Source organism: Haemorhous mexicanus, chromosome 33 (assembly GCF_027477595.1).
Source record: "Haemorhous mexicanus isolate bHaeMex1 chromosome 33, bHaeMex1.pri, whole genome shotgun sequence".
NCBI classification, from domain to species: Eukaryota; Metazoa; Chordata; class Aves; order Passeriformes; family Fringillidae; genus Haemorhous; species Haemorhous mexicanus.
In genome coordinates this window covers 614,961-631,967 of record NC_082373.1, presented here as the reverse complement: position 1 = coordinate 631,967, position 17,007 = coordinate 614,961, and the positions used below count along the sequence as shown (strand labels likewise).

The 17,007-nt window shown below is 58.6% G+C and overlaps 1 protein-coding gene across 1 annotated transcript in view; it reads left to right on the top strand.

Annotated features, from left to right (window-relative positions):
* The window catches only part of LRP1 (LDL receptor related protein 1), a 91,734-nt gene that overhangs the window by 57,302 nt on the left and 17,425 nt on the right, over positions 1-17,007 (top strand). The window contains exons 22-47 of the mRNA XM_059871723.1: positions 266-466; positions 547-792; positions 1,169-1,366; positions 2,211-2,415; positions 2,526-2,690; positions 2,953-3,197; positions 3,436-3,567; positions 3,653-3,880; positions 4,009-4,183; positions 4,572-4,666; positions 5,217-5,366; positions 5,482-5,622; positions 5,873-6,001; positions 7,084-7,215; positions 7,445-7,579; positions 7,654-7,783; positions 8,216-8,342; positions 8,582-8,733; positions 8,830-8,954; positions 9,428-9,799; positions 12,626-12,815; positions 13,599-13,803; positions 14,332-14,524; positions 15,639-15,764; positions 15,851-15,979; positions 16,797-16,916. Of these exons, the coding sequence (XP_059727706.1) occupies positions 266-466; positions 547-792; positions 1,169-1,366; positions 2,211-2,415; positions 2,526-2,690; positions 2,953-3,197; positions 3,436-3,567; positions 3,653-3,880; positions 4,009-4,183; positions 4,572-4,666; positions 5,217-5,366; positions 5,482-5,622; positions 5,873-6,001; positions 7,084-7,215; positions 7,445-7,579; positions 7,654-7,783; positions 8,216-8,342; positions 8,582-8,733; positions 8,830-8,954; positions 9,428-9,799; positions 12,626-12,815; positions 13,599-13,803; positions 14,332-14,524; positions 15,639-15,764; positions 15,851-15,979; positions 16,797-16,916 (4,446 nt within the window). The remainder of the gene's footprint in view (positions 1-265; positions 467-546; positions 793-1,168; positions 1,367-2,210; positions 2,416-2,525; positions 2,691-2,952; positions 3,198-3,435; positions 3,568-3,652; positions 3,881-4,008; positions 4,184-4,571; positions 4,667-5,216; positions 5,367-5,481; positions 5,623-5,872; positions 6,002-7,083; positions 7,216-7,444; positions 7,580-7,653; positions 7,784-8,215; positions 8,343-8,581; positions 8,734-8,829; positions 8,955-9,427; positions 9,800-12,625; positions 12,816-13,598; positions 13,804-14,331; positions 14,525-15,638; positions 15,765-15,850; positions 15,980-16,796; positions 16,917-17,007) is intronic.

The following is a 17,007-nucleotide window of genomic DNA, read 5'->3' as shown; positions in this document are numbered from 1 at the left end:
CTGTGAACCGTGATCCTGATGGATGGTGTCATCCTCAGATCCCTTCTGCTCTTCTCTGAGGAATGGGACACACCTTGGTGGGCTGGGGGCACCAGTTCTGGGGCTGACCTTCTGGGCCCCCAGGCCCTCCCCGACCTGTCCCATCCAACTTCTGGGGAGCCCTGAGCTACTCAAACACCCCCCATGCCCCCCATGTGTGGAATAACATCTGGAATGCCTGCAATAACTGGTTCTGCTCTGCCCCCTTCCCACGCCCTCCCCTCAGCCCGGTGCATCAGCAAGGCCTGGGTCTGTGACGGGGACAGCGACTGCGAGGACAACTCTGACGAGGAGAACTGCGAGTCCCTGGTGTGCAAACCCCCCTCTCACACCTGTGCCAACAACACCTCCATCTGCCTGCCCCCCGAGAAGCTCTGCGACGGCTCCGACGACTGTGGCGACGGCTCCGACGAGGGCGAGCTCTGCGGTGAGCGCGGGGCCGGGCGCGGGGACACAGGGTGACCTGGGAGTGGCACCGGGAGTGACAACCGTGTCCTGTCCCTACAGACCAGTGTTCCCTCAACAACGGAGGCTGCAGCCACAACTGCACAGTGGCCCCTGGCGAGGGCATCGTGTGCTCCTGTCCCCTGGGCATGGAGCTGGGTGCTGACAACAAGACCTGCCAGATCCAGAGCTACTGTGCCAAGCACCTCAAGTGCAGCCAGAAGTGCGAGCAGGACAAGTACAATGTCAAGTGCTCCTGCTACGAGGGCTGGATGCTGGAGCCCGATGGAGAGAGCTGCCGCAGCCTGGGCAAGTTCTCAGCATGTGCTGAAGGGCAGAGCCTAGGCCCCAAGGGGAGCAGGCGTGAGCCAAAGCTGAGCCCATCCTGCAGCCCCCAGCCCCGTATTTCCCTTGGCTGTGCTGGGGCAGGGAGAGCTGCAGGAATAACCTGGCAGGGATTGTTCCAGACCTTGGCATCCTCTGCGAGGTTTCCAAAACCCTGGGTGTGTTTTGGGGGGCAACAGGGACTGGTAGCAGCCCCCCAGCTGCCTCGGGGGGAGTTTGTCCTCTCATGGAGCTGGGAGTTGTGCTGATGGATAGGGCTGGGTGATGGTGGGATTTGTGCTGACAGGGGCTGAGTGCATTGTCCCCTGCCTTGATGCTGACCCTGCCCTGCTTCCCCCAGACCCTTTTAAGCCGTTCATCATCTTCTCCAACCGCCACGAGATCCGGCGCATTGACCTGCACCGAGGGGACTACAGCGTGCTGGTGCCTGGGCTGCGCAACACCATCGCCCTGGACTTCCACCTCAACCAGAGCTCCCTGTACTGGACTGATGTGGTGGAGGACAAGATCTACAGGGGAAAGCTGCTGGAGAACGGGGGTGAGGAGCCTTGGGTTGGGGGAGCTGTGGGCTGGAGGGAAAGCAGGGTGCAGGTCTGGGGTCAGTGATTTGGTGGCACGCCACGGTGATGCAGCAGCTGAAGCCCATGGCCCTGATAGTGATCCTGTTCTGCTCTCATTATGCAGTAGTTAATTAGCATTCCCAGCACTTCCCTGCTGATAATTGCAGCCCAGCTGCTGGGCACAATGAGGACACCCTCCCCATCAGTGCTGCTCCCACAGGAGCCCAGTGGCAGGACTAGGGAAAGGGGGCTGAGCCCTTTGGGGCCAGGGCCATGAATGGGGACTGAGCTCCTTAGGGTCTGGACTATGGGTGGATGCTGAGCCCTTTGGGGTCTGACCATGGATGGATGCTGAGCCCTTTGGGGGGGCTTTGAGGTCTGGACTGTGGATGGGAACTGAGTTCTTTGGGGCCAGGGCCATGAATGGGGACTGAGCTCTTTAGGGTCTGGACTATGAATGGATGCTGAGCCCTTTGGGATCTGGACTTTGGATAGGGGGTGCTGATCTCTTTAGGGTCTGGACTATGGATGGGTGCAGGGCCCTTTAGGGTCTGGATTTTGGATAGAGAGTGCTGATCTCTTTTGGGTCTGTCCATGGATAGGGGGTGCTGAGCTCGTTGGGGTCTACCCATGGATTGGGGGTGCTGAGCCCTTTGGGGTTTGGACCATGGACAGGAGTGGTTCAGGTGTTTGGGGAGGACACACCCCCTCACAATCAACCCCAGCTGAGCTGGGTGGAGCTGTTTGGGATACGGTGGGGGGGGTGGTACTGGGTGGGCTGGGGAAGGGCACCACCCTGAGCCCTCACCTTGTGCCCCACAGCTCTTACCAGCTTCGAGGTGGTGATACAGTATGGCCTGGCCACCCCCGAGGGACTGGCCGTGGACTGGATCGCTGGCAACATCTACTGGGTGGAGAGCAACCTGGACCAGATTGAGGTGGCCAAGCTGGATGGCACCATGAGGACCACGCTGCTGGCCGGGGACATCGAGCACCCCCGCGCCATCGCCCTGGACCCTCGCTATGGGTGAGCCAGGAGGGGCCAGCGCTCACCAGGACACGCTGGCACCTGTGGGATCTTGTGGGGGGACAAGGCCACGGGCCTCTGTCCTTGCTCACAGCCCCTCCTCCTGGCAGGATCCTGTTCTGGACGGACTGGGACGCCAGCCTGCCCCGCATCGAGGCCGCCTCCATGAGCGGCGCGGGCCGACGCACCATCCACAAGGAGACGGGCTCGGGGGGATGGCCCAACGGGCTCACTGTGGACTACCTGGAGAAGAGGATCCTCTGGATCGATGCCAGGTAGGGCCAGGACACCTCTCTGTGTCCCTCCCAGCGTGGATCTTCCCCTGGTTCCAGCGTTGTGCTGGACTGGAAGCAAGAAGCCTTCACCCTGTGGGCTGTCTTTGTGTCTCCAGCCCTGGCTCTGGGGGTTCTCCTTTGTGGGTCCTAGTGTAAATCAGCAGGATTAGACCTTAGACACCCTGCTGGTTGTTGCTGTTGGGTTAAAGACCCCGTGGTGCCCCCTCCTCACCTCCCTCACCCTCATCTCCCCCCGGCACAGGTCAGACGCCATCTACTCAGCCCTGTATGATGGGACGGGGCACATCGAGGTGCTGAGGGGACACGAGTACCTGTCCCATCCCTTTGCTGTCACCCTGTACGGGGGGGAGGTCTACTGGACCGACTGGCGCACCAACACCTTGGCCAAGGCCAACAAGTGGACAGGGCACAACGTGACCGTGGTGCAGAGGACCAACACTCAGCCCTTTGACCTGCAGGTGTATCACCCCTCCCGGCAGCCCCTGGGTGAGGCTGGGGGAGTGCAGGTGGAGGGATGGGGTGGGGGGACAACAGGGCACTTGGTCTAAGCCCACACCCCCTGGAAGCAGCAGGTGGATGCTGCTCTCATCCCTGTGGCTGCCCCTTTGCCCCATCAGGTGATGCTTGATGGAACAGGCAGGGTCTGAGGGGGCTGCAGCCCTTGGGGCCTCCTGGGTGGGTGTCTCCAAGGCTGGGTTTTTGCTGAGTCCTGTCCCCTTTGCAGCTCCTAATCCCTGCGAAGCCAACGGGGGCAAAGGGCCGTGTTCCCACCTCTGCCTCATCAACTACAACCGCACCCTGTCCTGTGCCTGCCCCCACCTCATGAAGCTGGACAAGGACAACACCACCTGCTATGGTAGGGGTCTGCTGGGGAGCTGGCAGGGGGGATGAGGGGGTGCTCTGGAGCTGAGATCCCACCTCTGCCCTTCTTCTTCTCGCAGAGTTTAAGAAGTTCCTGCTGTACGCGCGGCAGATGGAGATCCGGGGCGTGGACATTGACAACCCCTACTACAACTACATCATCTCCTTCACCGTGCCCGACATCGACAACGTCACCGTGGTGGACTACGACGCTCTGGAGCAGCGCATTTACTGGTCAGATGTCCGCACCCAGACCATCAAGAGAGCCTTCATCAACGGCACCGGCGTGGAGACTGTCGTGTCTGCAGGTTGGTGCTGGGGGAGCTGGGACCCTCCAAAGCCTTCAGCTCCTTGGGATTTGCCCTTCCTCGTCATCTGAGCATCATCCCAGCCCCGTCCTCAGAGCTGACGAGCTCCCGTCTTCATTCCCTTGCAGACCTGCCCAACGCTCACGGCCTCTCCGTGGATTGGGTTTCCAGAAATCTCTTCTGGACCAGCTACGATGCCAACAAGAAACAGATCAATGTGGCCAGGCTGGACGGCTCCTTCAAGAACGCCGTGATCCAGGGGCTGGACAAGCCTCACTGCCTGGTGGTGCACCCGCTCCGGGGGTGAGTCTGGTGGGACGTGGTGCTCATGGGAGAGGTGTGTGTGTAGGCACAGGTGTGTGTGTGATGGTGCACACCTGTGATGGGGGAGAGAATGGGGGCTGTCCCTGTGTGTCAGCGAGTAGGAGCAGTGTCACAGGAGATGGGGGCTGTGCTGTATGTCTGTACATCTGCAAAGGGGAGCAGGCTGTGATAAGTATGCACCCACCAGTGTGTGCCAATCCAGGTGTGCACGGGGCTGGGCAACCCCAAGCCTCCTCCTGGGTAGGGACATGGGGCTGTGGGGCTGCCCAGGCTGTGCCACGAGCAGGTGAGGGGCTCTGCAAGGCTGGGAGGGTGCAGGAGGCTGCTGGCACCGTGGCCCCTCGCCCATTGTCCCCTCACCTTGCAGGAAGCTGTACTGGACAGATGGGGACAACATCAGTGTGGCCAACATGGATGGCAGCAACCGCACGCTCCTCTTCACCAACCAGAAGGGACCTGTTGGTATGGACCCCCCCATGGCCCCCAGGATCCCCCACCTCGCCTTGCTGTCCTGCAGAGCCTCAAGTCCCCACTCTGGCTCCTTGGGGGGGTGGCAGCTGTCCTGTGCTGGGTCACCATGACCTCACCTGCCTGCTCTCTCCATCCCATCCCATGGAACCCATCCCATCCCATCCCATGGAACCCATCCCATCCCATCCCATCCCATCCCATCCCATCCCATCCCATCCCATCCCATCCCATGGAACCCATCCCATCCCATCCCATCCCATCCCATCCCATCCCATCCCATCCCATCCCATCCCATCCCATCCCATGGATCCCATCCCATGGATCCCATCCCATCCCATGGATCCTATCCCATCCCATCCCATCCCATCCCATCCCATCCCATCCCATGGATCCCATCCCATGGATCCCATCCCATCTCATGGATCCCATCTCATGGATCTCCTCCCATGGATCCCATCCCATGGATCCCATCCCATCCCACCTCCCGATCTGTGATGGTCCCTGCGTGCCACCAGCCTGGTGACATTCCCATCCTTTCCAGGCCTGGCCATCGACTACCCAGAGAGCAAACTGTACTGGATCAGCTCTGGCAATGGCACCATCAACAGGTGTGACCTGGATGGCAGCAACCTGGAGGTGATCGAGTCCGTGAGGAGCCAGCTGAGCAAGGCCACCGCCCTGGCCATCATGGGTGAGGGCTGCCAAAGAGGACACCATTCCCTATCTCCTGCCCCTTCCCAAAGTCTCCTGCCCACCTCAGCTGATGAGGAATGCTGCCACAAGCTCCTGTTTTCTCCTCACCCCAGGGGACAAGCTGTGGTGGGCTGACCAGGCCTCTGAGAGGATGGGCACCTGCAACAAGAAGGACGGGACGGAGGTGACGGTGCTGCGCAACAGCACCACGCTGGTGATGCACATGAAGGTGTATGATGAGAGCATCCAGCAAGGTCAGTGTGGGTTCCTAGGCAGAGACCCCGTGGGGATGGGCAGCTGCTCAGCCCCTCCGTGTGGCTCCATCCCTTGGAGCCTCTTGGAGCCCTTGGCAGCTGGCCCAAGCCTTGCCCTTACCCTCGTGCCAAGCCTGTGCTGGCTGGTGCAGGGCACTCACACCTTGTGTGGGTGCTGCCCCAGCTGTCCCAGCCCTGGTGGGTGCAGCCTTGCCCCCTGTAGCCCCTCACCCCCTTTTCTCTGCCACAGCTGGGACCAACCCCTGCAGCCACAACAACGGGGACTGCTCACAGCTGTGCCTCCCCACCTCAGAGACCTCCCGCTCCTGCATGTGCACTGCAGGCTACAGCCTCAAGAGTGGGCAGCAGTCCTGTGAAGGTGTGTGCTTGTCCCTGTCCCCTCCCTGAACCACCCCGTGGCCACCCCAGCCATGCCTGTGGCCACCCCAGCTGGTGACCCCTCGCTCTGGTTGCTCATGGGCTCTTCCCACTGCTCTGTGTCCCATGTCACTGGGCACCAGAGGGACACGGGGGGGCTTGGTGGGCTCAGGTGGCAGCAAGAGCCTTGTGTGGGCTGTCCCTGATGAGTGTGGGGCCAACAGGGGTGTCACTGGTGGAGGGGATTGGGACAGGACAGTGGGTCTCAAGCAACAGCTATAGGTTGGATATTAGGAAGAAATTTTTCACCAGAAGAATAATAAAGTACTGGAATGCTCTTCCCAGGGAGGTGGTAGAATCACCACCTCTGGATGTGTTTAAAAAAGACTGGACATGGCACTTGGTGCTATAGTCTGGTTGAGGTGTAAGGGCATAGGTTGGACTTGATCTTAGAGGTCTCTTCCAACCTCACGATTCTGTGATTCTGTGATTGATTCTGTGTTTCTGTGATTCTGTGATTGATTCTGTGATACTGTGATTCTGTGATTGATTCTGTGATTGATTCTGTGATTCTGTGACCCTCCCAGGGAGAGGTGGGACCCTGGCTGTGGGCAGCAGGTTGGGCTCACTGGGAGCAGGGCCAGGCACAGCCCTCACTCTGCAGATCTCCCATGCCCACTGCGTTCTCTGCCATCCCCTCGGGCACTGCCAGGGCCTCTCAAAGGCTGTTTGTGTGCAAAGTGTTCCGGGTGCTTTTGGGGGGGGTTGGCAGAGCTCTGCACCATCTGGGTCAGGGCAGGGGCTGAATAACAAGTGCTGCCCTGACCCAGATGCGCTGCAGAGCCTTTGCCAACACGGGTTGGGGGTGGTGGGTGGTGGCAAGGGGGTTCACTCGTGCCCCCCCTGGAGCAGGGCAGGACCCTGGAACGGGCTGTGCCAGGGGTTGCAGCCCCCAGGGATGTCTGTGCTGGGCTTGCAGAACCCTGCCAGGCTCATGCTCCTCCCCTGTCACAGTTTTCCACAGTGGAGGGACAGCCTGTGGGTTTTGGGATGTGTCTGACTGTCCCTGCACCTGTGCTGCAGGTGTTGGCTCCTTCCTGCTGTACTCTGTGCACGAGGGGATCCGGGGCATCCCCCTGGACCCCAACGACAAGTCGGATGCTCTCGTGCCGGTGTCGGGGACCTCCCTGGCTGTGGGAATCGACTTCCACGCAGGTGAGGCAGGGCTGGGGACAGGACAGGGGGGCTGGGAACAGGACAGGGGATGGGGAGCATGAGGGGGACATCACCATCACCCTTTTGGCACACTTTGCCCTTAAATGCCCCCTCGGCAGCGCGGGGTGAGGGAGGATTTCAGGGCTCCGGGGTGGAGATTTTGACCATTCTGGAGTGACCAGAGGTGGTCACTGACTCGTCCCCTCCTGCTTCCTTGTCCCTCTCTTAGAGAATGACACGATCTACTGGGTGGACATGGGCCTGAGCACCATCAGTCGAGCCAAGAGGGACCAGACGTGGCGTGAGGACGTGGTGACCAATGGCATTGGCCGCGTGGAGGGCATCGCCGTGGATTGGATTGCAGGTGGGATGGGGCTCTGGGGACAGGGGCAGGGGGGCAGTGGGGCTTGTGTTGGGGCTCACCGTCCCCTCTTGCAGGAAACATCTACTGGACAGACCAGGGCTTTGATGTCATTGAGGTGGCCAGGCTGAACGGGTCCTTCCGCTACGTGGTCATCTCGCAGGGGCTGGACAAGCCACGGGCCATCACGGTCCATCCAGAGAAGGGGTGAGACACTGCCCCAAAGAGGGGCATGACCTGTGGGGTGGGCACAGGGTGAGACCCCCGGCACCTCCTGGCAGAGCTGTGGGCTCACGGCAGGGATGGACTCGCAGGTCTCCTGCCACACCAAGGAGTCGAAACCCTGCATTTAACCCTCCTTTCACTGATGGGCTGAACTCCCTGGGAGCCCCTTGGGACCCTGGTGGGTGCCAGCATCTCAGAAAATCAGGGTGGAGCCTCCTTAGACTGGCTCCAGCTTTGGGTAGAGCCCCAGGGAGAGCAGAGGTGTTTGGATCTGGGGAGGGATGGAGGTGCAGGGCATGTGATGTCTGTGAGTGGGCAGGGACTGGCCTGAAGCCCCAGCGTGGGGGCATGAATGGGGTGGTGTCTGTCCTTTACTCAGTGCTGCTCCTGGTGACATCCCTGCTGTCCCCTCAGGTACCTGTTCTGGACAGAGTGGGGGCAGTACCCCCGCATCGAGCGCTCGCGCCTGGACGGCACCGAGAGGATGGTGCTGGTCAACGTCAGCATCAGCTGGCCCAACGGGATTTCCGTGGACTATGAGGTGCAGTTGGCATCTGGGAGGATGGTACCAGTCCCCAGGGTCCCTGGGTGGTACCTGGATGGTACCAGTCCCCAGGGTTCTGTGGCCATGTCCTGCTGCTGGGGACATGCTTGCCCTCCTCGGGGCTCCAGAGTCTCAGGAGGGTTGTCCAAGGTGGTCTGAACCCCAGGACATCCTGCCAGAGGTGCAGAGGGTGGTGTTGCCCCCATGCCAACTGGGGTGTTGTCTCATCCCTGCAGGATGGGAAGCTGTACTGGTGTGATGCCCGGACAGACAAAATTGAACGGATTGACCTGGAGACGGGCGAGAACAGGGAGGTTGTCCTGTCCAGCAACAACATGGACATGTTCTCCGTGTCAGTCTTTGAGGAATACATTTACTGGAGCGATAGGTGAGGTGCCCAGGGGGCTGGGGGCTGTGTGGAGGGTGGGGGGAGCTGGTGGGAAGGGTCTTGTGCTGGTCGCTTGGTGACCCTGTCCTCCTTCAGGACTCACGCCAACGGCTCCATCAAAAGAGGAAACAAGGACAACGCCACCGAGTCGGTGTCCCTGCGCACCGGGATCGGCGTGCAGCTCAAGGACATCAAAGTCTTCAACCGGGCCCGGCAGAAGGGTGGGTCTGAGCACGAGGGGCAGCTCCTCATGTGGGGAACGGGGATGGAATCACTCTGTCCCCATCGGAGCCGTGCTGCGCCGTGGTTTGAGGCTGTTCCTTCCTCCGTGGTTCGAGGCTGTTCCTTCCTCTGGGAGTGCTGAGTGCTGAAAGTGCCCCAGGGGGTTCATCCTGCCCAGTCCTGTGGGGGGCTAGAATGTTAGAAAATAAAGATAGTGCAGAAGGTAATCTCACCCCTGAGGAGTTGCAGCTGCACTAATCATCAAAGATTAGGAGCAGGCCTGCCCTTAACAGGCCGCAGCTGTGTCTAATAAGGATGAGTGCTATGAAAGAGAGGGTTAGCGGGTGAGGAGAGAGCTGGAGTTTGTCAGCTGCGCTGTGAGGAGCTGCCCATGAGAAATCGCCAAGGTATGGAACTTTTGCAGTGAGATGACAACAAGTCCCTCACGTAATGCCCCCCGTCCCCCCACCAGGCACCAACATCTGTGCCCAGAACAACGGGGGCTGCCAGCAGCTGTGCCTGTTCCGCGGCGGCGGGCAGAGGACGTGCGCCTGCGCCCACGGGATGCTCTCGGAGGACAGCGTCAGCTGCCGGGACTACGACGGGTACCTGCTCTACTCAGAGCGCACCATCCTCAAGAGCATCCACCTGTCGGATGAGAACAACCTCAATGCACCCATCAAGCCCTTTGAGGACGCAGAGCACATGAAGAATGTCATCGCCCTGGCCTTTGATTACCGCTACGGCTCCAAGGGCAGCAACCGCATCTTCTACAGCGACATCCACTTCGGCAACATCCAGCAGATCAACGATGATGGCACGGGGCGCAAGACCATCGTGGAGAGTGAGTGGTGTGGGGTTCTCTATTGGGGTATTACCAATATAGCTGGGCAGAACGTGCCTGAGCTTGTCTGGCCCTTGTGCTGAACCAAACAGCAGCACTGTGGTGTTTCACCCCAGAGACACCTTTGGTTGGCTGGGTGTGGTGGTGTTTCACCCCAGAGACACTTCTGGCCATGGGTGTGTGGTGTTTCACCCCAGAGACACTTTTGGCCATGGGTGTGTGGTGTTTCACCCCACAGACACTTCTGGCCATGGGTGTGTGGTGTTTCAGCCCAGAGACACTTTTGGCCATGGGTGTGTGGTGTTTCATCCCAGAGACACTTTTGGCCATGGGTGTGTGGTGTTTCACCCCAGAGATACTTTTGGCCATGGGTGTGTGGTGTTTCACCCCAGAGACACTTTTGGCTGGCTGGGTGCTGCAGCTGGGCACGTGGAGTCAAGTCCAGGCCTGCAGGAGCTCTGGTGGCTGCAGGATGGAGCTTCCCCTGTAACAGGGGCTGCTCCTCGGGTTTCCCTCTGCTGGAGAAGCTTTAGGGCGATGGGGAAGGAAAGGAGTCGGTTCTGATGGAGGGTTTGGATCCAGAGCTTTGTTCTCTGAACCCAGCACCAGCTCCAACAGAACTCCTGAACCCCGTGGGTGCTGCTCCTTCTAACCCCGGGGAGAGGGCAGGGAAGGGGTAGGGAGCCAGCAGCCAGGTACAGGAGGGGAGGTCTCAAGGGACAAAGGACACCTGGATGGCCCAGTGCCCCCCGGGGGTGGAGGGCATCCTTGGAATCTGCCAATCACTTGACTCCCTTCTAGAATTGCAGGATTGACAGACAGTGTTTAGTAGGGGTCAGGGAGGGGAAAGGAGAGGTGACTGACACACCTGGGAGGGAATTATCAGGGGAGGGACCCGAGGTTCTGAGGTAAACCCTGAAATCACACCGCAACAGTTCTCCCCTCTGTGCCTGCCCTCAGACCTGTCTCTCTCTCCCCCACCTCCTCCTGTACTCCCTCTGTTCTTCCCCGAGGGGTTTTGGTGGATTTGGAGGGGCAGCAGGTACAGGCTGAGCTCTGTGAGGCTTTGGAGGAGCCTCTGGAAGAGGACACAGGCACTGGGAGCAGCCTGCAGAGTTTATTCTGGCACAGAGAGTGTGTCACGAGGCTTGGGCTCTAGAAAGAGGCACTGCAGCAAAGTTGAGATCAGCTTTGAGCTCACACTCACCTCTCGAGGCAGCGCCCTAAGCCCTGACCTTGGAGTGCCCAGCCCTGGCCTCACCTCCAGGCCTCACCTTGCACTTGGTTGGGTTTATTGGCACCTGCAGCAGCTTCAGAGAACCTGAGCCAGGCCTTGGACGTGCTGCTAATGAGGGAATTCACAGTGGTGCCATGGTGCTTTATCCCTGAGAGTGGAGAGCAGGCCCAGCTCTCATTAAACCCTTTGCAGAGTGTTAATGAGGGGCAGAGGATGGGTGCAGGGTTCGAGTTCCCAGCTGGGAAGGGCTCCCTGGTCCCCACCAGGCTTTGCCTTGTCACTTTGTGCCCCAGGGGCTCAGCTGTCCCCTGGCAGAGGGAAACCCTCCCCTTCCCAGCACTGCTGCTGTGGGCCCAGAGCAAGGTCGGGCTGGTGTGGAGTTTGAGGATGAAATTCAAGTCCTTGGTGCATTGGAGGGGTGCATCCCTCAGCCTTCCTGCAAGGGAGGGTCATTCCAACAGAGCTCAACCCATGAGACTCTGGAGTCTCAGGGGTCTCTGCTCCCCCCTGAGCACAGCCCCCAGCCCTGCTGAGCCCCCACCTGGCAGCCAAAGCCTCTGAGGGAACTTGGACTGAAATTAAAAGGAAAAACTTCAATATCCCAGTATCAGGGTCAGCTCTGGCCATGCAGTATTGATTGCACTGTGCTAGAGATGACTGCTGGGGATATTTCTCCTCAGAGACACCTTTAACTCACAGGCTGTTGCAGCCAGGCACTCGGAATAGACCCATACGAAGTAGAAACTCAGTTTACCTCTAGTGGAAAAAGTTCAGGCGATGGTGAAGAGAAAGAGAGCGGGTTCTGCTGGAGAGTTAAATCCAGAGTTTATTCCAAGGAGACACAGTTCTGAATCTCAGTACAGGTCCAACAGACCCCGACCGCATGGTTCCAGCACCTTTTAAACTCACAGGGAGGTGGGAGGGAGAGGATAGGTGAGCCACCAACCAGGTGGGAGGGGGAGAGTTTCAGGGGACAATGACACCTGGACAGGCCAATGACTCCAGGTCTGAAAAGCATCTTTTGAACTTCTGCCAATCACACGATGCTCTAGCTGGAATGTAGAACTTGACAGACAGCAATTAGGAAGAGGGCAGGGGGAAGGCAAGGAGGAAGCAGAGCTTCACACCACAACAATACAGGGTGAGCTGGGGGGTTCAGGAGGATGGAGGAAGACTGACTTGGGGAAGACAAGCCATGTCCTTGAGCTCTGTAGCTTAAAGGGTCTTTGAGCACAACCCTGGTAGCTGATGGTTATTCTCTCTCCCTGCTGGATTGTTCATAGCCAGAAGGCAAGGAATCATATTTTCTCAGGTCTGGCTTTCAAAGGTACAACTAAAAGTGTGTGGGAAAGGGTTTGTTTTTCTATTAGAATTTTCTAGGTTTCAGTAAGATCTCCCTGTTTTGAATTGTGGTGTGACTTTAATTTTGTGACAACAGGAAACCCAGAAGGACTCTGACATTTTCGTATCTCCAAAGTTTTAAATTTTAAATCTCATTTATATTTGTACGTAAAAGTTAAATATCTGTTTTTAGTTGTCCCTTGGTGCACCAGGCTCAGGGCTGGCTGTGACCTTTGCTGTCCCCACAGATGTGGGCTCGGTGGAGGGGCTGGCCTACCACCGTGGCTGGGACACGCTCTACTGGACCAGCTACACCACCTCCACCATCACCCGGCACACCGTGGACCAGAGCAGGCTCGGGGCCTTCGAGAGGGAGACTGTGATCACCATGTCAGGGGACGACCACCCCCGAGCCTTCGTGCTGGACGAGTGCCAGAAGTGAGTGGCCATCGAGGGTCCAGACAGCCCCTCCAGGGATCCACCTTGTCTGTCCCAGTGGACATAGCAGGGAGGAAGCTCTGGATCCGAGCACAGAGAAGACTTGACCCCCAGGGAGGAAAGACCCTGTAGCCCCCTCCCCAAGCAGCTCCAGACCCCCTGTCCCATCCCCATCCATGGGGTGCCACATTCCCAGCTGGCTGCAGCAGCCTCATTCACTCCTTTCCCACTTGTTTTACGTGGGAATGATGTCCCATGCATGCCCCAGTCCCTTGAAGCCCCACAGCCATGGAGGGATGGGCTGAGCCAGCCTGGATGTGACTGAGCTGGGGCTCCAAAGGCCTTGTGTGTCCCTCCCAGACCCCCTGTCCCATCCCTATCCATGGGGTGCCACATTTCCCAGCTGGCTGCAGCACCTTCTCACTCATTTTATGTGGGAATGTTGTCCCATGCATGCCCCAGACCCTGGAAGCCCCACAGCCATGGAGGGATAGGCTGAGCCAGCCTGGATGTGCCTGAGCCATGGAGGGTTGTGCCTGAGCTATGGAGGGATGTGCCTGAGCCATGGAGGGATGTGCCTGAGCTATGGAGGGATGGGCTGAGCCAGGCTGGATGTGCCTGAGCCATGGAGGGATGGGCTGAGCCATGGAGGGATGGGCTGAGCCATGGAGGGATGTGTCTGAGCCATGGAGGGATGGGCTGAGCCATGGAGGGATGGACTGAGCCAGGCTGGATGGGGCTGAGCTGGGGCTCCAAAGGCCTTGTGTGTCCCTCCCCTCCCAGCCTGATGTTCTGGACCAACTGGAATGAGCAGCACCCCAGCATCATGCGGGCCACCCTCTCCGGTGCCAACGTCCTCATCATCATCGACCAGGACATACGGACACCCAACGGGTTGGCCATTGACCACAAGGCTGAGAAGATTTACTTCTCTGATGCCACCCTGGACAAGATTGAGCGCTGTGAATACGATGGCTCCCATCGCCACGTGAGTCTGAGGACAGGGAGATGGGGAGGAGGGTGTCCAAACTGGGGCTGGAGTGTGGTCAGAGGGAAGCAGAGCTGTTCCTGGGGCTGGGGAGGTCACTCTGTATTTGGGGGGCTGTGGGGCTGCACCCCACAGCGGGTTCCTCCTGCTCCCAGTTGGGCTGTGTCCCTGAGAAGTGAGGACTTGGCTTCAAGCTGCATCAGAGGAGGTTTAGGTTGGACATGAGAAGGAATTTCTAGATGTTGGAAGGGGCTGCCCAGGTTGGTGGTGGAGTCACCATTCCTGGAGGTGTCCAAGGAATGTGGCACTGAGGGCTCTGGAGGGGGTTAGTCACAGGTTGGACTTGATCTTGGGAGATCTTTTCCAACCTCAAGTATTCTGTGGAGTGTCCAAGGACAGGTTGGATGGAGCTTGGAGCAACGCTGGAAGGTATACCTGCCCATGGCAGGGATGTGGGAACCAGATGAGTTTTAAGAGATGAGTTTGCCCTTTCCAACCCAACTCATGCCATGATTCTGTGCCTGGCAGGTGATCCTGAAGTCAGAGCCCGTGCACCCCTTCGGCCTGGCCGTGTATGGGGATTACATCTTCTGGACAGACTGGGTGCGCCGGGCCGTGCAGCGCGCCAACAAATACGTGGGCACCGACATGAAGCTGCTGCGAGTGGACATCCCCCAGCAGCCCATGGGCATCATCGCCGTGGCCAACGACACTGACAGCTGTGAGGACCCTCTGGTGTCCCACTGTCCTTCCTGGCACTTCAGGAACCCATCCCACTGTCCTTCACAGTCCTTTGGGAACCCATCTCACCATCCTTCCTGGCACTTCAGGAACCCCTCCCACCATCCTTCATTGGCTCTTTGGGAAGCCATCCAGTGTCCATCATGGTCCTTTGGGAACCCATCCCACCATCCTTCCTGGCACTTCGGGAACCTCTCGCACCATCCTTCAGTGTCCTTTGGGAGTCATCCCACCATCCTTCATGGTCCTTTAGGAATCCATCTCACCATCCTTCATTGGCTCTTCAGGAATCCATGCCACTGTCCTTCCTGGTCTTTTGGGAATCCATCCCTCTGTTCTTCATTGATTCTTTGGGAATCCATCTCACCATCCTTCATGGTCTTTTGGGAATCCATCTCACTGTCCTTATTGGCTCTTTGGGAAGCCATCCCACTGTCCATCATGGTCCTTTGGGAGCCTATCCCACCATCCTTCATGGTCTTTTAGGAATCCATCCCACCATCCTTCATGGCCCTTCAGGAATCCATCCCACTGTCCTTCCTGGTCTTTTGGGAGCCCATCCCACCATCCTTCATGTTCCTTTGGGAGTCATCCCACCGTCCTTCCTGGCTCTTCAGGAATCCATCCCACCATCCTTCACAGTCCTTTGGGAACCCATCTCACCATTCTTCCTGGCTCTTCAGGAACCCATCCCTCTGTCCTTCATTGGCTCTTTGGGAATCCATCCCACTGTCCATCATGGTCCTTTGGGAACCGATCCCACCATCCTTCATGGTCCTTTGGGAATCCATCCCCCTGTCCTTCCTAGCCCTTTGGGAGTCATCCCACTGTCCTTCTCAGCTTGTTGTTGCCCCCTTGTGACTCACACACCAGAGATGTCCATCCCCAATCCCAGTGCAGGCTGAAGTCAGAGAGGATTTGCCCTGTCCTTGCTCTTCCTTGTAACATCTGGGGAGACCTCCAGCCCCCTACACCCTCCATAGCCCCATGGGAAGACCTTGGGGAGGGATCCCTACTTTTTGTCCCAGCAGGGAGGAGGAGGAGCAGGGGCTGCTGGGTCCATCCCTGGTGTGACCACTGTCCCTCTGTCCTAGGTGAGCTGTCCCCGTGCCGGGTGAACAATGGAGGCTGCCAGGACCTGTGCCTGCTCACCCCCAAGGGCCACGTCAACTGCTCCTGCCGTGGGGAGCGGGTCCTGCAGGAGGATTTCACCTGCAAAGGTGAGGGGGGTGGCAGGGGCTGAGGAAAGGAAGGGGTGAGGCTGATCTCAGCCTGGCAGAGCTGATATTCCCCATGCTCTGTCCAGCTGTGAATTCCACCTGCAACGTGCACGAGGAGTTTGAGTGCGGGAACGGCGAATGCATCGACTTCAGCCGCACCTGCGACGGCGTCGTGCACTGCAAGGACAAGTCGGACGAGAAGCAGTCCTACTGCAGTAAGGTTCCTCCTCTTGCTGCCTTGCTCACCCACACACACACCCTGGCACCCCCAGACACCCTGCCCAAGCTGCCAGCTCCACTCAGAGAGTCACGGAACGGTTTGGGTTGGAAGGGAACAAAATCAGGGGCTTCCCCTTCAAGGTAACCAAACACGTGAGGCAGGTACCTCCACACAGCCTTGCAAGGTCTGTCCCTTGTTAATTAGTCTTAGAACCTTTTCCAATTTGCCATTAAATCTTAAAGAGGATGGAGGCAAAAACTGAAGAGGATGGAAGGCAGGATTCACAGCACTCCAGGAAATCAATCCTTTTTCCTATGTTCAAGGTCATGGAAACATGGAACAGTTTGGGTTGGGAGGGACCTTAAAGCTCATCTCATTTCCCCCCTGCCATGGGCAGGGACACCTTCCACTAGCGCAGCCACATCCAATCTACTCCAAGCCACATCCAGCCTGGCCTTGGACATTGCCAGGGTTGCTCAGCAAAGGGCACCAGGACCCCAGAATGTCCTTTCACCTCTCAGGTGCTCACAGTCTCTCCTGCCCTCCCAGAGCTGCACCCTTTAATGTTTCCAGACCTTTCCCAGTGTTGGGGACGTGCTGGAGATCAGGAACCCTGTAGCTGAGCCCGTGGGGTCTGCAGCACCCTCAAACACCAGCCCTCACCCCTCTGCACGAGCGAGTGGCTTCCCTGATCCTGCTCTGTCGTTTCTTCCCCTTCTGGAAGCTCCCCAAGGTTCTAAGATCCTCAGGGCTGCTTGCCCTCCTTCTCCTCACCTTCTCCTCTTCCTCTCCCTCCTCTTCCTCCCTGGCAGGCAGCCGCAAGTGCAAGAAGGGCTACCTGCACTGCATGAACGGGCGATGCGTCGCCAGTCGCTACTGGTGCGACGGCGTGGACAACTGCGGGGACAACTCGGACGAGGTGCCCTGCAACAGTGAGTGTCTGCCTGGCCCCCTGCCAGGGCTCTGTCAGCTGCTTGGGACAGGGACAGCAGCTTCGGGAGGGAGTTACCATCAGCTTGACAG